The sequence below is a fragment of the Stomoxys calcitrans genome, chromosome 5 (genome assembly GCF_963082655.1).
Source record: "Stomoxys calcitrans chromosome 5, idStoCalc2.1, whole genome shotgun sequence".
Lineage (NCBI taxonomy): Eukaryota > Metazoa > Arthropoda > Insecta > Diptera > Muscidae > Stomoxys > Stomoxys calcitrans.
In genome coordinates, this window is record NC_081556.1 from 46,524,479 (window position 1) to 46,551,168 (window position 26,690).

At 41.2% G+C, this 26,690-nt stretch overlaps 1 protein-coding gene across 1 annotated transcript; it reads right to left on the reverse strand.

Moving 5' to 3' along the window:
- Window positions 1-19,805: 19,805 nt before the first annotated feature.
- On the reverse strand, window positions 19,806-24,968 carry LOC131997895 (uncharacterized). The gene is made up of 2 exons (XM_059369760.1): window positions 21,683-24,968; window positions 19,806-20,155 (listed from the first exon to the last, which is right to left on the reverse strand). The coding sequence occupies exons 1-2, from the start codon at window positions 24,966-24,968 to the stop codon at window positions 19,806-19,808; spliced, it is 3,636 nt and encodes a 1,211-aa protein (XP_059225743.1).
- Window positions 24,969-26,690: the final 1,722 nt, after the last annotated feature.

A 26,690-nucleotide genomic window follows, 5' to 3' on the forward strand; every position in this document is an offset into this window, starting at 1 on the left:
GACGCTCAAGAAGTCAAGACCCCAGATAGGTTTATATGACAGCTATATCAGGTTATGGACCGATTTCAATCATACTCAGCACAGTTGTTGGAAGTCATAATAAAACACCTCATGCAAAATTTCAGCCAAATCGGATGAGAATTGTTGCCTCTAGCGGTCCAAGAAGTCAAGATCCCAGATCGGCTTATCTGACAGCAATATCAAAACGCGGACCGATATAGCCCGTTTACAATCCCAACCGACCTACACTAATATGAAGTATTTGTGCGAAATTTCAAGCGGCAAGCTTTACTCCTTCGAAAGTTAGCGTGGTTTCGATGGAAAGACAGACGGACGGACATGGCTAGTTCGACTTAAAATGTCATGACGATTGAGAATATATATTCTTTATGGGGTCTTAGACGATTATTTCGAGGTGTTAAAAACAGAATGACGAAATTAGTATAACCCCATCCTATGGTGGAGGGTATAAAAATTGGAACGAATCACATTACCAATCTCCGAGATCTGGTAATTTTGAAAATAAGGGTAATGAGAAGTGCTTTTTGGGGAGACATTTCGACTCAAATATGAATATTAAATATGGGGTCCACTCCCAAATACCTTTAATTTGAACCCCATTTTGCCATGGTCGGTAAATACGAACAGTTTGTAGGGTGTTTTGAGGCTGGGGCGGCCACCGGCACTTTGCCCTGAAAATAGATATCAAACTTGTTCTTTACTTTCAAATACCATTGATATGAGCCCCGTATTGCTATAGTCGGAAACGAAGTTAAGTTTAGGTTGTGATTTAGGGCGTACCCCAAACAATTGGCTCCTAAATTTGTTAAGTTCGAAGGTGGGCTATATCGGACTATATCTTATATATCTTATAGCCCCCATATAGACCGATCCGACGATTTAAGGTCTTAGGCCCATAAAATCCACATTTAATATCCGATTTTGCTGAAATTTGGGACAGTGAGCTGTGTAAGTTGGCCCTTGGCCCTTCGACATCTTTCTTTAATTTGGCCCTGATCGGATCAGTTTTGGATATAGCTGCCATATAGACCGATCTCTCGATTTAAGGTTTTGGGCCCATAAAAGGCGCATTTATTGTCCGATGTCGCCGAAATTTGAGACCGTGAGTTAAGTAAAGCCCCTCAATATACTTCTGCAATTTGGCTCAGATCGGTTCAGATTTGGATATAGCTGCCATATAGACCGATCTCTCGATTTATGGTTTTGGGGCCATAAAAAGCGCATTTATAGTCCGATTTCGCCAAAATTTGGGACAGTGAGTTGTGTTAAGTTCTTCGACATTTTTCAGCAATATATGGCTCAGATCGGTCCAGAATTGGATATAGCTGCCATATAGACCGATATCTCGATTTAAAGTCTTGGCCCCAAAAAAGCCGAATTTATAAATCCAATTTAACTGAAATTTGACACATTGACTAATGTTAGGCTTTTCTACATCCGTGTTTTATACGGTTCAGACCGATTCATTTTTGGATATGGCTGCTAAAAGGACCAAAATTTTGTTGTAAACAATTGAGCAATGACTTGTACTTATTATTATTGGGTTGCCCAAAAAGTAATTGCGGATTTTTCATATAGTCAGCGTTGACAAATTTTTTTCACAGCTTGTGACTCTGTAATTGCATTCTTTCTTCTGTCAGTTATCAGCTGTTACTTTTAGCTTGCTTTAGAAAAAAAGTTTAAAAAAATATATTTGATTAAAGTTCATTCTAAGTTTTATTAAAAATGCTTTACTTACTTTACTTTCTTTTAAAAAATCCGCAATTACTTTTTGGGCAACCCAATATTTGGTCCAAATCGGAACATATTTCGATATAGCTGCTATGGGGTATAAGGTATGCATTTTTTTTGACTAAAGGTGGTTTACATATATATACGAGGTGGTGGGTATCCAAATTCGGCCCGGCCGAACTTAACCCCTATTAACTTGTTCTGTCCTCATTTGATGTCTTGTATTGTTCTGTGGTGTATATTTATGTGTCTGCTTGCGCTCTTATATTTCGATGTTTAAAATTTTTCATAATTTTTTGAACATCTTCCAGCTTGAGATCATATTCATTTCAAAGAATATTCTTTGAATAGAAAGCATTCAATATGGTCTGACGATAATCCAAAAATTTACAAAATCCATGTGACTTATTGCTTGATCTCAGTTTATCTTCATTTAGTTTTTGACTTTAAAGGCAACCCGTGCAAAGAACTTTACAAATCCTACCCATTGTGGAGGGTATATAAGAATCGACCCGACCGAAATTAGAGCGTTCACTAGGGAACGCTCATTCATTCCCATATGAAATTTTGCCAAAATATGTTATAAAAGAAATTTTATTATTTTAGAATTATTCAAGTTTGGCCAAATTTTAGTTTTCATAGCCAATTTTTTCAAAATTTCATACACTAAAGATTTTTTTTGTTTTAATAAGCGAAATTTCATTTCTCTTGCAATTTGGCCGATTTTGGCCAATTTTTTTGTTTGCGTGATGTAACTAGTTAATCCAAAGTTCTTACTGGCATTGCTATCACAAGGTATGGTATTGAATATTTGCCACCTTGTGTTTCATGTGAAATATATTTTTATTTTTTTTTGTTTGTTTACAGGCATGTTGTCTGAATAGTTTCCAAGTTATGCGATGATTTGCCCAATTTTTTTTATAATCCTACCAAAAACTGGCTACAGTACAAATGGCTGGAAAAAAGTTTAAAAAAATATTTCGCCAGCTGAAACATGAAAACAAAGTTCTACCTTGAATTTTTGTCTAGTTTTTAGATTTGATAACAACCCATCATGGCTGCCAAAATGCATTTTTGGAACTTACATAAAACTAAGGTTCTTTTTTATGATGGCTTCACAATATTTCCAAGCAGGCAGCGAAAAAAAAATCCATACCTGTTATTTGAGTTGTAGAAATTCTTTTTCGTGGTAGTTTCATATACTATGTGCACTGTTTTTATGCAACATTCACAAGTAGGCGCCAATTTCCGTTTCCGTATAATCGCTCTTTGTCATCACATGTTCTACGAACGTGACTTGTGTGAGTGAAGCAATACAATATGTGCTTATATGTGAGGCTTTATTTTTAACAAGTAAAAAGGCATTTAGATCGGCTCGGCTGAACTTTGGGTACCCACCACCTCGGGTATATATGTAAACCAAATTTCGTTACAATCCACTGAGAAATGCAAAGTTTATGCCACCAAATATGGTCCAATTTGGACCAAATTCGAAACGGATATTGAGAGGTCAAATAAGTACAAGTCATTATTCAATTTTGTAGAACAAAATATTGGTTTTTTTGGTAGCCATATCCAATCATAGACCAATCTGAACCATATACGACATGGATGTCGAAAAGCCTTACATAAGTCACTGTGTCAAATTTCGGCGAATTCGGCTTATAAATGTGCCTTTTATGGGGCCAATACTTTAAATGGAGAGATCGCTCTATATGGCAGCTGTATTTAAATCTGAACCAATCTAGGCCAAATTGAAGTGGGATATCGAAGGGCCTAACACAACTCACTGTCCCAAATTTCGGCGAAATTGGACAGTAAATGAGCCTTTTATGGGTCCAAAACCTTGAATCGAGAGATCGGTCTATATGACAGCTATATCCAAATTTGGACCGATCAGGGCCAAATTGGCAGCTATATCCAAATCTGGACCTATCGGGGCTAAATTGAAGAAGGATGTCGAAGGGTCTAACACAACTCACTGTCGCAAATTTCGGCGAAATCGCACAATAAATGCGCCTTAATGGATCCAAAACCTTAAATCGAGATATCGGTCTATATGGCAGCTATATCCAAATCTGGACCGATCTAGGCCGAATTGCAAACAGATGTCAGGGGACGTTACTAAACTTACTGTTCCAAATTTTGGCGACATCAGACAATAAATGCGCTTTTTATGGCCCCAAAACCTTAATCGAAAGATCGGTTTATATGGCAGCTATATCCAAATCTACACCGATTTGTGCCATATTGCAGAAAGATGTCGATGGGAATAACATAACTCACTGTCCCAAATTTCGACGACATCGGATAATAAATGCGTTTTTTATGGGTCCAAACCTTGAATCGAAAGATCGGTCTATATGGCAGCTGTATCCAAATCTGAACCGATCTGGACCAAATTGAAGAGGGATGTTTAAGGGCCTAACACAACTCACTGTCCCAAATTTCGGCGAAATTTAACAGAAAAGAGCCTTTTATGGGTCCAAAACCTTGAATCGAGAGATCAGTCTATATGGCAGCTATATCCAAATCTGGACCGATCAGGGCCCAATTGGCAGCTATATCCAAATATAACACCACTCACTGTCCGAAATTTCCGCGACATCGGACAATAAATGCGCCTTTAATGGATCCAAAACCTTGAATCGATATATCGGTCTATATGGCAGCTGTATCCAAATCTGGACCGATCTGGGCCAAATTGACGAAGGATGTCGAAGGGCCTAACACAACTCACTGTCCCAAATTTGATCAAAATCGGATAATAAATGTGGCTTTTATGGGCATAAGACCCTAAATCCGCGGATCGGGCTATATGGGGGCTATATCAATATAAAATCCGATATAGTCCATGTTCGAACTTAACCTGCTTATGGACAAAAAAAGAATCTGTGCAAAGTTTCAGCTCAATATCTTTTTTTTTTTTATATATATAGCGTGATTTCAACAGACTGAAGGACTGACATTGCCAGATCGTCTTAGATTTTTATGGTGATCAAGAATATATATACTTTACTAGCTGGACAGGACCCGCTGCGCTGCGCCTTCTTTAACTCTCCATTATCTTTTTAGGGTAGGGACACTTCGTCCTGAATGTGGATATCGAATTCGTGCTACTGTAGCCTATAACCGCCAATGACGCTGAACGCCTGCGTTCAAACTCTAGCGAGAACTTCAGAAAAAATTTAAAGCGGTGATTATCCCCTCTTAATGCTGGCGGCATTTGCAAGGTACTATGCCATGCATGGTCATGTGAAAAATTCTCTCCAAAGAAGTGTCGCACTGGGGCACGCCGTTAGGACTTGGCTATAAAAAGGAGGCCCCTTATCGTTGATCTTGAATCAGAAAGGACTCATTGATGTGTGAGAAGTTTGCCCTTGCTCGGTTCCTGGGCAAATTTTTATTCTAAATACTCCCAAATGCCTTTCTTTTGAGTCCCATATTACCGTATTGGTAATAATTTCGGGTTTAGTGGGAATTTCAGGGTGGAGTGGCCACCCAGACACTTGACCCTTAAAGTAGATTTACTATTCGTGCTCTACTTTCAAAAACATTTTATATGAGCCCCATTATAGCATGATCGGTAAATAAGTTATATTTGAGAGTGGGGTGGATCTCAGGGTCTTTGTTCTGAAAATAAGTATCAATATCCCGAAAATCGATCAATTTCTACCCTTAATAGGTTTTATACAATTGGGAGGTATTTTGTGGTGCGGCGGCTCCCCAAATACATGACTCTTCGTTTGGATATCAAATTCGTTTTTTTCTCTCAACCACATTTCGTTTGAGCTCTTCATCATCGTGACTGAACTGGCGGGTTTTGCATGGCCCCCGAGTCATACGACCCTAACAATAGAAACCGTGCTTTGTTTTGACTGTGAGAGTAAAAAAAAATATTAACGAATCGCATTACCAATCTCCGAGATATGGCGTTTTGAAAGTTAGGGCAATCAGAAGTGCTTTTTAGGGAAAGGATGTCACCTCAGACATATCGAATCAAATATGGGTATCAAATTCGTGCTCAACTCCCAAATCCCTTTAATTTGAGTCCCATATTGCCTTGGTCGATAAATATGAAGCGTTTGGAGGGTGTTTTGGGGCTGGACGGCCACCGGCACTATGCCCAGAAAATAGATATCAAATTCGTTCATTACTCCCAAATACCGTTGATTTGAACTCAATATTGCCATAATTGGAAATGAAGTTCAGTTTTGGGGGTGCTTTAGGGCGTACCCCAAAACACTTGGCTCCAAAATTGGATATCAAATTCGTTTTCTACTCTCAAATACCTTTCATATGAGTCCCATATAGCCATGGTCGGCTAATATGCCCATTTGGGAGTATTTGAGGGTGGGCGACCTCCCATTACTTGGACCAAATATTTTATGTCATATTTGTGATCTAACGCCGAATACTTTTCATTTGAGTCCCATATTGATGGGAACGCCGAATATATCTGTCTAGAGGTGTTTTGGGGTTGGGGCGGCCCGCTGGGTACTTGGACCAAAATTTTAATACGATATTCACTTTCTAGTCCCAAATACCTTTGATTTGATAACCATATTGTGCCCATGGTGGCGTTTTTGGAAACTATTCAGTTTCTAAGCATCTACGCTACCGTAAGAAAGTTTATTAATAACTTACTTACTAAAAGAAGCATTACGGTAATCCTGGGATTTGTGGATCTAAAAAGATGGGTCAGCAGAGTAACACCTCAAGGAGGTGTACTGTCTCCTCTATTTTGGAATATATCCATTAACAATACATAATTATCTCTCAAAGGAAAAGTTGTAAAAGTGGTCGCGCATGCTGATGATGTAGAAATTGCGGTTAGGGGAAAGTTTCCCATCACTCTAAGAGATATACTTCAGGAAGCTCTATGTGCAACAGCAAAGTGGGCTATTGAAAGTGGTCTAGGTATAAATCCATGCAAAACCGAAGTAGTTCTTTTCAGCAGGAGATACAAGTTGCCTACAGTGGAACCTGTCTCCTTGGATGGAGAGACAGAAAGCGCAAAATACCTGGGTGTTTTGCTGGACAGGTAATTGAACTTCAAATCCAACATCTTGGAAAGGACAAGAAAGGCCACTCTTGCCCTATACACCTGCAAGAGAGCCATTGGCAAAAGTTCAGTGTTTAGACCGCGTGTCATGCATTGGGTATATACTGCAGTTGCCAGACCTATAATGCTATATGGTGTAGTCTGGTGGACGGCGCTTCAAAAGTCCAACTACTGTTCAAAATTCAACCGGATCCAAAGGATGGCTTGTTTGTGCATCACAGCCGCACTGAGGACGACACCGTCTGGTGCACTGAATTTAATGTTACATCTTGTGTTTCTAGACATTGTGGCCAGACAAATTGCTGTGACCACTGCCGTTAGGCTAAGGAAACTTTCTCTTTGGTCATGCGGCGACTACGGACACTGTGTTATCCTTGATACAAGATCCGATGTTTCAGGCAGTGTAGATTACACCCTACCTGAGGCACTATTTGATAGAAAGCTCTGTACCACTATTCCTGATAGAACCGATTGGAAATACAATATCCATGGTAATATAAGCTACAAATTGTAAAGCGGACGAGCTTGCGATACTAGGAATTACCCTACACATTCCAGGGACAATGTAATCTGTGGGTATGCTTCTAGCGACATGTAAGCTAAGTTTTCGGGACCAGATCCGAGGGAAGGGAGCATTCTAAATTTATGGAGCCTAATGTATACTTGAAGAGGTCTATCGCTTTGCTGTCACTGGTTAGAACAGACGACTTAGTCATTGTGTCCGTCATGACAGGTCACTGTCTAATCGGTGCACGGTGAATGAGTATGCCTCCACTAGCATTACGAGGAGGTGCAGCAGCTTGCCAGATATCTCCATTGCATTCCCTGATCTCCTGAGTGGCGTATCCTGGCAAGCCGTCATCTCTTTGGGGTCAGACCACCTCAACATAATTCTCACCATTGACAGACCACCAGACGCGCCGGACGTTTATCAATCATAAGAAGGCCGATTGGGCTGGCTTCAGAGAATATACCAATCGCCACTTCAGTGAACTGCCACCCCCTCTGATGTACTAGTGGCCGAGAGGAAATTCCGAGACATCATTAATGCAGCAGATGCTCGCTTTATACCAGCCGGTCGAATACCCCAAGTGCGGCCCAATTTCGCGGCACAAACAGTGGTAGTCGCAGACGAGCGTGATGGGATTCGAGGTATGGACCCCGCTTACCCCAGAATCAGCGAGCTGAATCTGGATATAAACAGGGTAGTCAACGAACATAAGCGGAATTTGTGGCTGGAACACTTGGAGCAATGTAACTTAGGCACCGGTGTAGGCAAACTGTGGTCTACTGTTAAGTCACTCTCGAACCCCGGTAGACGGGATGACAGGACCTCAGTCACTTTTGGCGAAATAACCGTGACTGATCTGAAGAGATGCGGCAGGGTGTTCAACCGTCAATTTATTGTGCATCCCGAGAGAGATAGGGGAAGGAGGAGAGCCATTTGCTGTATTCGTGGTCTCCGAGCCGATGAACAGCCATCATAATTTACCGTGGGCGAAGTTACGAATGTCATCCGTGGCGCCAAATCATCTAAGGCGTTGGGCCCCGAAGGAATCTCTACATTGATGTTGAAGAATCTGGATTCACCTGGAGTTGAGTACCTTACCACTGTCCTCAACCTGTCATTGAACACTCTTATAGTTCCCGATGTCTGGAAAATGGGCAGAGTGATCCCGCTACTGAAGCCTGGAAAGGACCCGAGTTTGGGGGAGTCGTACCGACCGATTTCCCTTCTCTCACCAGTGGTAAAGACGCTTGAGGCATTACTCCTCCCAAGCCTCGCAGGAGAATTTCCATTCGCCGAACATCAACATGGATTTTGAAGACTGCACAGCACAACAACAGCTTTGCGTGCCATCACCACACACATTTGCCGTAGCTTCAATCAGCCCAGGCCATGTGTTAGTACGGTCCTCGTGCCACTGAACCTATCGAAGGGATTCGACACGGTCAGCCATGCCAAAATAATTTGAGGACATCGCCAACACGTCCCTCCAGACAGGCCTGAAACAATGGGTCGCGAATTATCTGTGTGGTCGCCAATCATTTGTGGAATTTAGGGATAAAAAGTCGAAGCACTGTAGAGTGAAATAGGAAGTTCCCCAAAGTGGTGTGATATCTTCGGCACTGTTTAACCTCTACCTATCCACCATTTCACCCCCTCCAACCGGCATAGAGATCGTATCATATGCGGACGATTGTACGATCATGGCATCAGGCCCCCACCCATTGATGACATCTGCGATAGGTTGAACGTCTACCTCAACGAACTTGCCTCATATTTCGGTGCAAGAAATCTGAAGCTATCCGCCACCAAATTTTCAGCCACATTGTTCACTGCAAATACGCGTGAGGTAAATACTGAGCTGACTGTGATGGTCGATGAAGAAATGATTCCGACCATCAAGTGTCCCAAAATACTTGGCGTCACATTTGACAGCTCTTACATATTCTCCCCACATGCCACAGCAATCTGCGATAAAGTCAAAAGTAGACACAAGGTTCTCAAGTCACTTGCTGGCAGCACTTGGGATGCAGACAAAGAAATCTTGTTGACCTCGTACAAAGCAATTGGCCGGTCTGTGGTAAGTTATGCAGCGCCAGTGTGGTCTCGTCAACTTTGTGACACACAATAATATTCAGATCTGTCAGAATGCCGCCCTCCCAACTGCAACGGGCTGTCTCCTCAGTTCACATGTGGACCACCACCATCAGGAGACAAAGATTCTACGAGCGCGAAGACATAACTACATGCTGTCTAAGCAATACCTTTTGGGCTGTTTTCGCAGAGACCATTCAAATCATCAACTTGTGGATAGATATCCACCGCCCAAAAGCCTTAAGGTAGATCTACACGATCTAGAGCGTGAGGTTCAGCGCTACAAGAGAGAACCTCTAGATCAAGCGGCATATCAAGCGGGCCTGAACAACATTCATGCAGACACGGTAGCAGACGCGGTAATTGGCTACCGGGTGAATGTAGTCCTTGGAGAACGAGCGCCACCCATTGCACGCGAAGAAATCGACCTCCCCCGGCAAACCAGAGTGGTTCTGGCTCAATTACGTTCCGGCAGATGCAGCCGCCTCAATTCCCACAGAGCTAGGATTGATGCCGACGTGCAAGATGTATGTCCTGATTGTAACCCGGGACCGCGCGATAAACGTCACCCGTTTAACTGCCCGGCCAGACCCACTCGACTCAGACCCAGATCCCTGTGGACGCACCCCATCTTAGTCGCAGAGTTCCTGGGTCTTGACACTCAACAGAATCAAGCAGACGGAAGATAGAACACAATAAACTGCTACAACAACAATAACAACAACTGTCTAATCGGAAAACATGCCGATAGACTGAAGGTTGCCAGCAACGACTTTTGCAGAAGCTGTGAGGACATCGAAGGAGAAAAAGAGACTATAGAACACCTTCTGTGTGTGTGTCCCACACTAGCAGTCAGAAGGAGTTCCACTTTAGGTTCAACATTAGGACCTAGAAGGTATCTTCATTCTTCTGTTCCTGTGGTATCACAATGGACGAAAATGCCTAAGTGAGTCTGATGGCAGTTTTGGAAATTGAGTTTCTAACCAAAAAACTTAATATTTATGTTCACTCCAAGAGCAATGACTACACCGCTTAGCATTTCATTTGCTACCATTCTACTCTACTTCAAGTGCTTACAATACATTTCGCTTCATACCACATGTAAAAATGTGCATATCCTTGTTTTGTTCCTCCTTTTTGCAGTTGGTTCAAAAATACCATTTAAAAGCTTTTAATGTTTTCATCACTTTCGATTATCATCGTTGCAATAACACAAAAATACAATAGAAGGGTGTTAAAATACATTCTGACAAAATGCAGACATTTCGACAAGGACGCCATAATATGGACATTGTCGCCATTAGGTTTGCATGACTTGTATGCACTAAGATGTTGTGTGAGTGTGGAGTGTAGTTGTTGGGGAAAGTGTTTCTTCGATTGATGTGGTTGGGGAATTACATCCTGTCTGCATCAGATAAGGTTGAAGTGGTCATAGGGACACGAACTAAAATATGTTGAGCATGAGTAGTGCCATTAACAAACTCTAACTTAAATACAGCATTGTTTTAACTTTTTTCAAATGTGGACGGTGTAGTAATTTGTGTTAGCGAAACGAGTCTTTTTCAATGCTGGTTTGGTCTGAACGGTTTATAAGAAAATGAAAAAGAATTTAGATTTATTCGGATACCTTTTAGTCAATCAGTTATTCAAAATGGAGCTGCCTTTAAGCAGGAAGTATGTTTCAATTCGTACAAAAAAACTGTTCTTAACGTATATCTGATTATTTCCTATAGGAAAAAATTTCAATATGACCACGGTTCTTATTTCGGTGGGATATATTCAGAGGCCTCCGTAGCAAACAGGCTAGCATGTCCGCTTACGACGCTGAACGCAAAGGTTCGACTCTTGGCGAGAACATCAGAAAAAACTAGTTTAGCGGTGGTTATCCCCTCCTTATGATGGCGACATTTGTGAGGCACTATGCCACGTAAAATCTTCTCCCAACAGAGGTGCCGCTATGCGGCACGCCCTTCGGACTCGGCTATAAAAAGGAGGTCCTTATCATTGAGCTTAAACATGAATTGGACAGCACTCATTGATATGTGAAAAGTTTGCCCCTGTCCTTAATGGAATGTTTATAGGCAAATATGCACATTCAGAAGTCAGAGAATGTATGGAGAATGTCTGAAGAGGAAACAATAGAACTACCCGCACACACACATTTCCCATTGGAGACAATGGACAAAGGGGCGCCAGAAGAGGTTGTCACTGGTGCGAGTATGCATTCGTTCGAAGTTATTGGGGAAATTGTGTCTAAGCCGAAAATGCTTTGGATGATAAAAAGTTTCGATTCCTTTAAGTCGCCAGCCACTGATGATGTATCACTGGTTGAATTACAAGCTGTGCCCGATAGACTGGCCCTTTGGCTTGGATAGATATACTCTGTTTGTGCGACAAAAGGTCACGTTCATTCCAAAAGCAGGGAAATATTACCACACGAAGGTGTGAAAGATCTTCGTTCTATTAGTCCTTTAATCTGAAGACTGTTGAGAGTTTAATAGAAACATAACTTAGGGCAAAAATCCCTGAAGATTGCTTGTCTCGGCAGCAGCATGCATATTGTAAGGACAAGTTCACGCAAACAGCCCTTCACGACCTAGTTGGCTACATTGACTGTTCTCTCGCTGAAAAGGACTTTACAATGTTAGCATTTCTAGACAATGAAGGTGATTAATGAAGGAGATGAAGTTTCTAGGCATCATCACTTCCGTAAAAAAGCATTTAATAAACTTTTTACTAAAAGGTGGTCAACCCTTTTATGCTATATTAGGATGTGGTCTGGTCGACGGCGCTTCAAAAGTCCATCTACTGTTCAATACTCAGCCGAATTCAAAGGATAGCTTGTTTGGGCAGCACAGCCGCATTGATGGAAACACCCCCTGATACCAGCTACACCTAAAGCCTATGGTCATTGTGTCTAGACAAATTGCTGCGACGCCCACTGCTGTGAGGCTAAAGAAGTCCTCCCTCTGATCATATAGTGGCTATGGACACTGTATTATCCTGTATTATTGCAATAAATATTTTATCAGACAGACATTCCGAATCCCAACTTTGCAGATCTTTCAACGAGATGATAGAACCATTGCTCCAATCGGAACCCTGTTCCTATCGGAACCCTGTACCTATCGGAACCCTGTTCCTTACGGAACCCTGTTCCTTACGGAACCCTGTTCCTTACGGAACCCTGTTCCTTACGGAACCCTGTTCCTTACGGAACCCTGTTCCTTACGGAACCCTGTTCCTTACGGAACCCTGTTCCTTACGGAACCCTGTTCCTTACGGAACCCTGTTCCTTACGGAACCCTGTTCCTTACGGAACCCTGTTCCTTACGGAACCCTGTTCCTTACGGAACCCTGTTCCTTACGGAACCCTGTTCCTTACGGAACCCTGTTCCTTACGGAACCCTGTTCCTTACGGAACCCTGTTCCTTACGGAACCCTGTTCCTTACGGAACCCTGTTCCTTACGGAACCCTGTTCCTTACGGAACCCTGTTCCTTACGGAACCCTGTTCCTTACGGAACCCTGTTCCTTACGGAACCCTGTTCCTTACGGAACCCTGTTCCTTACGGAACCCTGTTCCTTACGGAACCCTGTTCCTTACGGAACCCTGTTCCTTACGGAACCCTGTTCCTTACGGAACCCTGTTCCTTACGGAACCCTGTTCCTTACGGAACCCTGTTCCTTACGGAACCCTGTTCCTTACGGAACCCTGTTCCTTACGGAACCCTGTTCCTTACGGAACCCTGTTCCTTACGGGACCCTGTTCCTTACGGAACCGTGTTCCTTACGGGACCCTGTTCCTTACGGAACCCTGTTCCTTACGGAACCCTGTTCCTTACGGAACCCTGTTCCTTACGGAACCCTGTTCCTTACGGAACCCTGTTCCTTACGGAACCCTGTTCTCTGTTTGTTTTGTATACATTTTTAACTGAATCCATGATGGTGGGCGAATTACGCACGCTTTTACTTGTTTGTTATTAAAAAAACGAGTTTCCTTTAATTGTTGCATCATCTGTTTTAATAAAGAGTTTACTTTCATATGAAAAATGAAAAATCATTGTCATATAAAATACCCTTAATGGATCGATCTTCCGCATATTCAATTGAAAATTGGTTCTAATACCTAGTTCAAATTTATATAACTGAAAAACAAAGGCTCTTAATTGGCACATACATGCAAACGCCCTATTTTCAGCCACATACATTTGCCCATAGAGTGAAAAACGCATGCATGCATGCACGCCTAATCATGCATTCAGTTTAGCATGCATATGGAGGATGTACATGGATTTAGAATGCATTAAAGCATAACGCAGCGCTGTCCTTGTTGCAAGGAAGAAACATGATGCACTCCCATTGGATACACGTATAAGTTTTACGGTTAAAGTATCTGCTAAATACAAAATACATGGAAGTGATACTTCAAAGCAAAAACGCTTATGCTAACACCGAGGGTGGTATGAAAATTACAATGGAACAAAGTAATAATGGTCCGACACACAGTGGGACAGAATCGAAAGAAAAACAAAACTTGTAAAAAATATTTCATTTAAGAACGGATGGAGAGAACTCATTGAATTTTGAAATGGTTAGAGCTGAGGTGTTATTGAGATCATATGTAATATTTCAAGGCCTTAGGTAATCCAAGTGCATCTTGGGAGGGCCCTAAATTTGGTCACCTCTGCGTTTCGACATGTTTTTCGGGCTGCCAAATTGTTATTTGTGGCTCGATGGGATATATCGTGCTATATATTAATATACCCCCCATATAGACCTCTTAGGCCCATAAGAGACACATTCATTATGGCCAAATCGGATCATATTTAGATATAGCTGCTTTATAGACCGATCTCACGATAAAGGGTCTGAAACCCATGAAAGCTTTAACCGATTTCTCTGAAATGTGCAATAGAGGGTTTTTTTAAGCTTCCCGACATCTGACGTAAATATGGTTCAGATCGGACTATATTTAGATATAGCTGTCATGTAGACCGATCTCCCGATAAAGGGTCTGAAGGCCATGAAAGATGTATTTATTACCCGATTTCGGTGAAATGTAAAACAGTGGGTTATTTTAAGTCTCCCGACATCTGACGTAAATTTGGTTCAGATCGGACTATATTTAGATATACCTGCCATACAGACCGATGCGCCGATAAGGGGTCTGAAGCCAATAAAAGCATTATTTATTACCGGATTTCGCTGAAATTTGAAAGAGAGAGTAGGTTACGACCTCCTAACATGCGATTTAAATATGGTTCTGATCGGACTATGTTTAGATATAGCTGCCATATAGACCTACCTGCCGATAAAGGGTCTGAAGCCAACAAAAGTTATTTATTAACCGATTTCGCTGAAATTTGAAACAGTGAGTTTTTCTGAGCCTCACGATATCCGACCTAAATATGATTAAGATCGGTTTATACAATAATTGGATATATCTGCCAAAAAGATCAATATTTTGTTCTACGAAATTGAAAAGTGGCATATATATGTCCGCGCCGAATTTGGGTCCTTAATTTTCACCGGATTGTGACGAAATGGGGTTTACATATATACCCGAGGTGGTGGGTATCCAAAGTTCGGACCGGCCGAACTTAATGCGTTTTAACTTGTTTCGTCTATTCTATCCCACTGTGCGACATTATACTCGTGCACTAATAACCACATTTGTCCTGATACCCTCCTACTGGATATTCACATGTTCTGACTTATAGATATGTGGTAGCTTCACACGTATTTGTATGCAGATATTATTCTGCATACCATATACTCACACATGCATACAAACATGAAAACTATTTCTGTCTATGAATGTGTGTGTGTGTGTGTGTGTGTCACATCATATGGAATTAGATATGGAAAAGCTTTGCAAAGCCAAACAGATACACTCCACTGAACATGGTGTTACATGAACATTATGTGTTGCATGCAACGCCAAGTTAAGCATCTATAACACCGCCGGCACCGTTAACACAGCCACAAGGGCAAATGGGGTTGTCTGAGTGATGCAACGCAGTGAGCGGGGATGGCAAAATATAGACTCAAGACTATAATAAAGTGCTGGCGGATTTGCTACAAGAAATAGCAACTCTCCCTTGAAGTAAACTAAAGTGTGTTACCAGAACCCCATTAATATGAGTGCAGAATTTTGGGTTTGGTCTCCGAGCCATACTCCATTCATTTTTCGAAGAGAAAATCAGGCACCAAAAAGGGGGAACAAACACTGTCTATTGTAGCGATACTTTAAACTCGACATATTTGAGAATTGGTCTGCATATCCCTTTCCGCCATTTAATGGCCTTCATATGCCTCATATGCTCCCATTTACCCATGCCCTCAGACACACACACACACAGCGCAAGGCAGCCATAAATATTCAAAAATTTCAGGCTATTGATTTTAATCCAATTAGCATTATTTCAATTATACCCATTGGAGAATTGCAATCTAACGTCCGCTTTTTTTCGGACAATATTTTATGCGGAACCTGTGATGGACACAAACCCATTTACCCCAGCCACACTTCTCCTTTATGAGTTTTGAAGAGCTTTCGTGTGTCCGGAGCCAGCAAGAGTTTAAATTTATGTGATTGCCTATGCATGTTGGACATTAGCAGTGCAACATTGATAAATGAGTAACTCGCACTGTTTGCGCGATGTGAATATTTGCTGAATTTTAACTTAATTAAATATTGAGACAAGGATGATGTGTGAGGGGAGGTAAGGACTATTTATGGCTATGCATAAACAGTGTTGTTTAGATAATTGCATTTTTAAATGACAATGAGGTGATGTTGGGGATTATTTTCATAAGGGACACACAATTGAACTTAGGTGAAATTATTCAGAGAGCAGAGATTTAGTCGGGATTATAGCCATGTAAATTGGAAGAAGCGCGCGATGAACTTTCTTAACAGAGCACACATTTTGATAATAAAATTCATTAGATTGCAAGCGTTGTTCGTTTGTAAGACGATTCATGGATTTAAACCAGTGTTGCCAAAAAAAAAAAAATAATGCCCTAAAAAATTACCCTTTACTTTATGGGATTGGTTAATATTTCGAGGTTTTACAAGCGGAATGGCTAGATTAGTATACCCCTATCCTATGGTGGTGGATATAAAAATGAATCTGTGTTTGATATTTATACCCACCACCATAAGGTATACTATTGGGTTGCCCAAAAAGTAATTGCGGATTTTTTAAAAGAAAGTAAATGCATTTTTAATAAAACTTAGAAAGAACTTTAATCAAATATATAATTGCCATTTTGTTCGATAACCTTTAGCCATCTTTCTGGCAAATTTAGTATTCCACGCTCATAGAACTTCTGGCCTTTATCTGCAACAAACTGAACCAAGTGCGATTTTATAGCCTCATCATTGCCGAAAGTTTTACCATTTAAGGAGTTCTGCAAAGATCAAAATAAATGGTAGTCTGATGGTGCAAGGTCAGGGCTATATGGTGGATGCATCAAAAGTTCCCAGCCAAGCTCACTCAGTTTTTGGCGAGTGACCAAAGATGTGTGCGGTCTAGCGTTGTCCTGGTGGAATATGACACCTTTACGATTGACCAATTCTGGTCGCTTCTTCTTGATGGCTGTATTCAATTTGTCCAATTGTTGACAGTAAACATCCGAATTAATAGTTTGTTTCTTGGAAGCAGCTCAAAATATAGCACACCCTTCCAATCCCACCAAACAGACAGCATAACCTTCTTTTGGTGGATATCAGCCTTTCAAGTGGTTTGAGCTGGTTCACCACGTTGTTGTAAACAATCCATTTTTCATCTCCAGTTATGATTCGTTTTAAAAACGGATCGAATTCATTGCGTTTAAGGCGCATATCACAAGCGTTGATTCGGTTTGTTAAATGAATTTCTTTCAATACATGTGGTACCCATATTAAAATTGACGCCAAACAAACAAATGTAAACAAAATTTCGCGTACTTTTTTTCTAAAGCAAGCTAAAAGTAACAGCTGATAACTGAGAGAAGAAAGAATGCAATAACAGAGTCACAAGCCGTTGAAAAAATTTGTCAACGCCGACTATATTACTACTATATTACCGACAATTACTTTTTGGGCAACCCAATAGTTTAGTCATTCCGTCTCGAATCTCGAAATGTTGATCTGCGATTCCATAAAGTATGTAAACGATATTCTTGGTAGTCCTGGATTTTTATGTCGATCAAGCCATGTCCGTCCGTCCGTCCTTCAGTCTGACCGTCCGTCCGCCTGTGGAAATCACGATAGCGGCCGAACGCGTAGAGTTAGCCGCTAGAAATTTCGCACAGATACTTCTAATTGATGTAGGCCGTTGGGGATTACAAATGGTCGGTTCAAATTTGGATATATGTAGCTCCTATATACACCGATCTCCTGATTTGACTTCTTAAGCCTCTGGGAGTCGCTATTGTAGTCCGATTGAGCTGAAATTTGGCACTTAGTATTCTACTACGACTCCCAACAACCGTCCCCATATGGTTCGAATGGTTATATAACCTGATGTAGATTCCATGTTAACCGATTTTCCGATTTGATTTCTTGAGCCCATAGAAGCCGCAATTGTTGTCCAATTGAGCTAACATATTGCATGAGTGTTTCGGTACGACTTCTACTGCCACTGATGGTATATATTTTTAGCAGAATTCATGGTGGTGGGCTTCCAAGATTCGGCCCAGCCAAATATAGCAAGTCATTACTTGTTTATAAGTCTGTGAACAAATTCGGTATGGTGGACTGTATTGAAGGTTGGAATTAATCCTAGGATGGTGTAGTTAGGCCCTCTGAAAGACGAATTGTTGGTGAATTTTAGGCACAGAATATGACCGCAAATTCCTCGTTGCCGTTTTGGAAAGAAATAGAAACATACACAATTGGAATAAATTTGCAGAAATAGCAAATATACTTTTATTTGGATTTTATGTTTTCTTACCAATAAATAACAAAACTGCTTTGGTGGACGGATTTATAGAGCTTAGTCTAAACGAACAGAGTTAGTTCATCGAAGGTTGGGATAACAAGAAGAAGTTAATTGCGCATCCAATCTTATTTAAAGCCTTGGATATGCTTGTTTCGGAAAAGATTCTTGACATTTCAAGAATTGCAGCTAACTTCTATTTTATAGATAAACGGGTCAAAATGTTGATAACACCATTTCACATGCAGATGGCGTTAACATTCTGACATAAACATTTCCGGCCCACTTTGCAAGGATTGCAAAATTTTTTTTTAAGGAATTCATTTTAAAGTTAATCTAAGAAATTCATATGTAGTACAATTCTTATTCTATTTAATTCAAATTATAAAATATGTGATACGTTTGCATACAATTAGTTCCAAATTGTAGTGATAAAGTCTTAAGATTCTAAAAAATCGAGAAACTATCTTATTTCGGTTTGGAGCAAGATTGTGTAAATTGGCTTTGCCGATTTCGTAACAGAAAGACAAAAATTATGATGCATCAGAGGTATTGCACGACCCAGATAAAACCCACCCGAAGATAGTGTTCATTGCTACTGGTAAGCCATCATGGCTTGGAATCAATCCAGGTAAAACAATTTTTGAATATAAATCTGCCCCAAAGACAATAGCCACTGAGCTAGGCTTAAAAAAATTTGGGTCTGCCAATACAATGTTATTCAGCCTAGTCCTAATCGCAGAATTCACTTCTCTGGCTGGGATCTTCAAAGACATCCGATTGTTGACTTCCATGGTTGCCTCAATAGTAACGTAAGGAGATTTTCGAGATCGAATAACAACCGAACAGATAGTGTCATTTCCAAATTTTATAGTGGGTAGTTTCAATTCCTCTACCAATGACATAGAAATTTTGCTTACGGAGCTACAGGTGTCCAGTACAGCTCTTACGTGGGTCTGGTTTGCTTCGGCTTGAACAGTAACCACAGTCGTTGGGAAAAGTGCAACCCCATTTGGTGTCGTTATTGAAGTTATGGAAACTGACTTTGGAATGACTGACTTGCTGGTATCATTTTTCTTATTAGCAGATCTTCCTTTAATCTTACTGGCTTTCGGAGATCTTTGCTCACCGTTTATATGAAGTAATGTATGATGATTACTTCCGCAGGTTTTGCAGCCCTTTTTGGTAAAACAAGAGCCTGCAGAATGCTTATGGGCCAAACAATTGGGACAGTAACCGTGAAGTAAAACCAAACGCATTCGCCCATCAACCGGTTTACTTAAAAAATTGCGACAGTCTCGAAGAGCATGCTTTCCTTTACATACGCGACATAAAAAATTATTATCAATTATTCGATCTTTTGTGGGTTCTGTTAATCTTTTTTTCGTAGACGGCATTCTGAAATATGAATACATGATGTGATACGCGAAAGGTCATGAATGTAAAATATAGGGTAATTAAGGAAGTAGAACAAGTTTTACCAAAGGCCGCGTAATAGTACCCCTTTGAGTGATAACATCTGCCACCCGGACTAAACCATCTTTGCCTTTGTAAATCTTTGAGACTCGTCCTAATCTCCATTCGGTAGGAGCCAGAGCTTCGTCCCTAACAACAACCAGAGCACCTACGTCAATATTCTTTTGGGGGTTTTGCCATTTTTGTCTTTTGTGGAGCTCTTTTAAGTACTCATGTTTCCAACGAGTGCTGAATTGCTGGGAAATTGCCTTTACTCGACGCCAACGGTTTAAAATGGATAAGTTGGTTTCGGATTCAGAGTTTTCAGCAATGGATAGGATTGGTCCTCCAACTAAAAAATGACCAGGAGTGAGAGCCAATAGGTCATTCGGATCTTCAGACATTGGCGAAATGGGTCTTGAATTCAAACAAGCCTCTATTCTGGATAAAATAGTGGAAAACTCCTCGTAAGTATATTTGTGACTTCCAGCCATTTTTCGGAAATGGGCTTTGAAGCTCTTAACTCCCGCTTCCCATAATCCACCCATATGTGGGGATCCGGGAGGAATAAAATGCCAAACGATTTCCTGGTGAGCAAATTGGTATAATATAGACCTTCGGGACTCTTGCAGAAAATTCCTCGCTAACTCTCTAGAGGCACCAATAAATGTTTTGCCGTTGTCAGAGTATAGTGATCGTGGACAACCTCGACGAGATACGAATCTATGGAAACTTGCCAAAAAGGCAGGGGTGGACAGAGTGCTCGTGGCTTCTAAATGAATAGCTCGTGTGGAGAAGCACACGAACACACAAACATAACCTTTTGTTATTATGCAGGATCTGCAAGTATAAGTCTTAATATCAAACGGTCCCGCGAAATCGAGGCCCGTATAAGTGAATGGACGTGAAAAGGTTGTCCTTTCAGGAGGAAGTGCGGCCATTAACTGCTCCTGCAATTTTTGTTTGGAAATCGCGCAAATCTTGCACTGATGAATTACTGTCTTAATGAGGTTCTTTGCTCTAGGAACCCAAAAACAAAGCCTTAGCGTACGAAGCATTAAACTATTCGGCCCGTGTAAAGTAATGGTATGAATAAACTTCAGTAATAACCGAGAGAATGTGCAACTATATGGGAGGATGATAGGATATCTTTCGTTATAAGAAAGACTCCCCGAATTTGAAAGACGACCACAAACTCTTAAAACGCCATTTGTGTCCAAAAATGGATTGAGGTTGGATAGAGAACTGGACGTTTTAATGACTTCCTTTCTTGATAAGCATCTGTATTCCTCCGGATATACCAGCTTTTGAGAAAGCAAAATAAGTTTGTTTTGTGTAAGTTTAACCTCACGAGAATCTAAAGCCAGCTGTTCGGATTGAAAGGTTGTCTGTCTCCTGGTACGGCATATAAAACGAAATACATAAGTAAATACTCTCAAAGCTCGATGAAATGAAGAAAATCTCGCTAATAAGTCATCGTAGTCTTGAAAATAAGAAAAGTTACATGCGACAGCCTTTGCCTCCAGCATGTCTTCGTCTATGGAAAAAGTAGACTCAAGAGGCCACAGACTAGCCGAGGTCACTAACCATGGAGGCCCAAACCACCATAAATCTGAGGGAATTAGATCCAAAGGGATTGAACCGCGGGAGGCGATATCCGCTGGGTTTTGTCCGGATTCAACATGAGACCAATACTCTACACTTACAAGCTCAGAAATTTTCGAAACTCGGTTGGCAATAAAAGTCTTCCAATGAAATGCCGGCTTCTTGAGCCAGGCAAGGACTATCATCGAATCAGTCCAGCAGAAGACTTTAAAGTCTTGAATTGGAATATGACCTGCAAGTGAAGAAATTGTCTCAGCGAGTAGAACGGCCCCACAAAGCTCCAATCTAGGAATCGACAATGTCTTGAGAGGAGATACACGAGATTTTGCCGTCAGAAGATGTGTCGTTACCACACCGGATGGTGATTCAACACGAATGTAAACCACAGCGGCATACGCTTTCTCGGAAGCGTCGGAAAACCCATGAATTTGGACATCAAACTCCGGAGAATAGTCTATCCAACGTGGAATCACAATCTGCTCTATACTTGGATAATTATTGGAAAAGTCCTGCCATTTCGCGAGAAGTGAAGGGGACAACTTATCGTCCCAGTCAATTCCTGAAACCCAAATGTCCCGCATTAGTAACTTGGCCAAAACAATAAAAGGACACAACCACCCCGCAGGGTCGAAAAGCTTCGATATTTCCGAAAGGACCTGCCGTTTAGTGGGATGGGAAGGAATACTCAATCTCTCAACGGAAAAATAAAAAGAATCGGACTTGGCATTCCAGCGCACTCCCAAAGTCTTCGCAGTGCTTCTATCCTCGAGTTGAAGAAAGTCTCCGTTCAAAAGATGCTCCTTCGGAATGTTTCGTAGGAAGGTAGCGGAATTCGAAGTCCATTTTCTTAGGGAGAATTTTGCGGATTCAAGTGCCCCTATCAGTTGACGTTGAGCCTCCATAGCCTCCTCAATATCGTGAGCGCCAGCCAAAACGTCATCGACATACATGCATGTCCTCAAAATGTGGCTGGCTATAGGATAGATCTCACCCACATCTTCAGCCAATTGCAGGAGCGTGCGTATCGCAAGATATGGAGCACAATTGACCCCAAACGTGACTGTCTTCAATTCGTATTCTCTAATGGCATTCAAGGGCGAGTCACGAAAGACAATCCTATGAAAGCGTGTGTGTTCATTATCCACCAGAATTTGGCGGTACATCTTTTCGATGTCACAGTTAAAAACATAGCGGAAGAAACGCCACTGTAGGAGTAACAGGGTCAAATCGAGCTGCAAGGATGGCCCACTGAGCAAAACGTCATTCAAGCTTCGTCCATTGCTAGTCGGGCTTGAAGCGTTAAACACTACTCGGATCTTCGTAGACGAACTCTCTGGACGAAACACCGCGTGGTGAGGAAGGTAATAACCTAATTCCGGATCCTGGCATACCTCCCTCATATGTCCCAGCTCAAGATACTCATTAACAACAGCGTCATACTGAGCCTTAACATCGGGCGTTCCAAGAAGACGCTTCTCACTCCGAAGAAACTGGGCTACCGCCAACTTTCGGGAGTGTCCCAAGCCAAGGGAGTGGGGGAACCCCTCTCTGAATGGAAGAGATACAATATAACGTCCGGAGGAGTCCCTTCTAGTCGTATTCTTGTAATTCTCTTCGCATATGAAATCGTCTGGACTCATCTCTCTATGTCTGGGAAGGTCTTCCACCTCCCAAAACCTAGATATCTGCCTATCCAAGGAAGCCCCATTGAAAAAGGAGACACGGGCGTTAAAGGAGCTAATCGGAGACAACTTGACCGGGCCAGTCAAAATCCATCCGAACACCGTCTCCTGAGCTATAAGTGAATCGCATACGTTACGCCGAACTCCACCCAGCATGATAAACGGAATCAAGTCAGCACCCAGTAACATATCTATATGTGAGGTCTTGTAAAACTCCGGGTCAGCAAGTCGCAAATCGGGAAGTGATGAAAATATTCCCCGTTCAACACCAAAAGTGGGCAAAGCCGATGTGAGATGTGGAATAACTATGGCCGTTGCCTCAATGACTACCTCGGCATCAAATCGAGATCCGATGGTCAACGAACACATTCTTTTGGATTGAGCCGAAGTAGTCCCATTCAAACCAAATATCTTGGTGGAAGCGAATTTAGAGGGTAACCGTAATTGATTAAAAAGTTTCTCAGAGATGAAGGATGCCTCGGAACCCGAATCTATCAAGGCCCGTGCAGGGAAAATCTCGTCATTATAGACAATATTAACTACCACCGTTCCCAAGAGAACCATGTTAATGCGAGTCGCGGCACAAGACTGAACCTGCAATGTATTGTCCCCCACGGTGGGATCCTCGGCTGGAGGGGCATTTTGGACCGGCTCAGGCACATCTCTATGAAGAAGAGTGTTGTGTCTTCTCTGACACTCACCACAGTTATAAGCACTCTTGCAATCCCTAACCCCATGAGCCTTCGAGAAGCAATTTAAGCACAATTTGTACTTTTTTATACACGACAATCGATCAGAATAATTCATAGAAATAAAGCGTGGACACAATCGAATAGTGTGACGTTCATCTGGGCAAAGCTTGCAAACTGGAGGAGCCAAACTATTCTGATATGAGCCCACACGTTTCGGAATGTTACTCTTGGCCTGATTCTTGGGCTTATCATTCGAACTAGCGGACGGTAATGACCTATTAAAATCGGATACTGTCTCTAAAGTCTGAAAGCGGCTGGTCAAAAATGAATCAAGTTCATTCCAAGAGGGGATCTCCCTCTTATCCTGCAACGAATGTTCCCACAGTGACAGTGTAGTCTCTGAGAGTCTCGTGCTGCAATGATACACAAATACAGGATCCCAACTTGAAATATCAACGTCATACAGCCTCAATGCAGATATAACCCCATTAATGGCGCTTCGAAGTCTCTTAATAGAATCACTGGATTCGACAGAAGCGTTTTCAAGACTAAAGAGAATCCTTAGCTGGGTATTTATAAGCAGCCTCTTATTCTCAAATCTTGCTCGTAAAGCCCCCCATGCGACATCAAACCCCTCATTCGTAAGTGGAGCCTTTCGAACAATTTCCAGTGCTTCACCGCGAGTCTTATTATTAAGGTGAAACAACTTCTCCACGGAAGACAATCGTGCATTCCGAACATAAAGAGCGGTGAATAAATCACGAAATGACGGCCAACTGGAATAATCACCGGAGAATGCCTCAATGTCGCAAGGGGGTAAATGAACGTTAGAATGGAGACCTATGTCGGAATTCTGCACCACTGGAGCGGAAGATGCTGTCGAAATTGCCCTCTTGAGCTCAATCTGCTCGCAGATCCTAGAAATACTGGAAACATATGTCTGGTATGCAGTCTGGTATCGAGCTTTCAACGTCTCAATATCAACCTTTGCATTTTCGTCAGATCTTGAGACCTCGCTCATACTGGACTCATAAACTGGCCTAACACGTAGCCATAGATTTCTTAACTCCTCTTTGTGTACCTCCAAAGAGTGAACTGTTGAAGAGGATAGGGTCTCGCCACAAATATCTGCATTGAACTCTATCAACGCATCAGAAATCAAAATAAAATTGGAAAGGGAAGTCATTGTAGGAAGAGAGTAGTCTCGAAAATAAAGTATCAATCAAATTAAATAATGAAGCCAGTCGGAGAACCAATAACACAATCTGATCGTCGATCGTAGAAACCAGAGATACATAAAAGACGAGAGGAATTCAAGCAGAAATTAATATCAATATATGTATGTATATATTTACTTATATATTTACTTCATTTGTCTCTTTTCTCCTTAAAATTAAAATTGGAAAAATATCAATTATATAGCAGTGTAAACGAAAACTTTATAAACTTAATGAAAACATCAGTTATAAATATGCCATGTAAAATATATACAAATGTATCCCATGGATGCAACGTAAATAAATCTAATCCACAGATTGTATCTTCTCGAATGCAGATGACCAGGCGGATTAATAGCAAAAAAAAATGGTACTGCTGTGAGCTGAAGAGAGGTTGAAACAAGTGGAATCGGAACTAAAACCATTAATAGCAAGTAAATTCCCCGCAGTCCAAAAATGTTAAACTCTCAACTATTCTCAAGAAGAATGTAACAGACTGGAAAATGTAATGCTTGTTATAAAATAAGTGGAAATATAAAATGCGCTCTCATTGGTAGGAGCAGAACTGAAGAGAGTGAACGAAAACTGGAACATAATCTTAAGGCGCAATGAATAACATAACTCTCAGCGAAATACAAAGAGAGAGTACGAAAAAAATAGAAACAAAATTGCCTTAAGGCGAAGAGCATTAAGAATATCACTCTCAACAGGGCGAAATATCAAAGAGAGCACCCAACAAAAAACTTGAAATGACAATAGGGCAAAATTCAGAAATGGCGAGGGGGAAAGATATAATTTGTAAAGCACGTTGCTTTTATGTGTAGCATGCGTTCATGTGTAACTAAGCAAAAGAATAGGCGGTGACAGAAGCACAGCCAAAAAAAGTAATGCTTTGCCTATGAGTGTCAAAGAAGGCTAACTCGCAGAATAGAAATTATTTTAGAGGGTATACACTTGTTGTTACCAGTAGAATTTCTGAAACAGTAAATCAATGGCGAATGAAAACACTTGTCCGTCTGCGTTAAAATTCACAGCAAAGATACTTTATCTTCGATTAATATAAGATTTCAAATAAAAAATAATGAAAATTCGCACTGAAAATATTCTCGTCTGAGTTTTATGATGAAACCAGTTCATACACTTTATTAGTGTTTACAAGCACTTTATCTCAATACGAATTCAAAATGCATGCATATCATTTAAAAAAATATCACTTTTCATCATATTGTATCAAATTTGGAACTGAAGAACAACATACCTGATAACAATCACTAAAAATTATGGCGTGGCTCCTCTTGTAGTCTTCTCTATAATCCCGCTAGTGACATCATTGATCCTTCTTACTGCACATGCACTATACAATAAAACTTCAGGCACCAGCCTTCACGGTCATATTTCTTCCTCATAAAAAAATTGATTTAACGTACAGTTAGAAATAACACTTCAACAATTCTGCGCCTTGTGCCAAAATTTGATCACTTGAACATGCGAAAAGCAAATGATTGTAGGAAAGAAATGAAATTCTTCTCTAGCATAAATTTCACATGTACGCTTTAACTTGCAGTTTCGCGATTGGAGTGGGAGTCAATGGGAATGAAACGCAATGGAAATATTCTTGTACCTAAGCATAAGATGATGACGGAGATTCCTGCGACAAATAGTCTTATGTTGTTTCCCAACGGACACAGTTC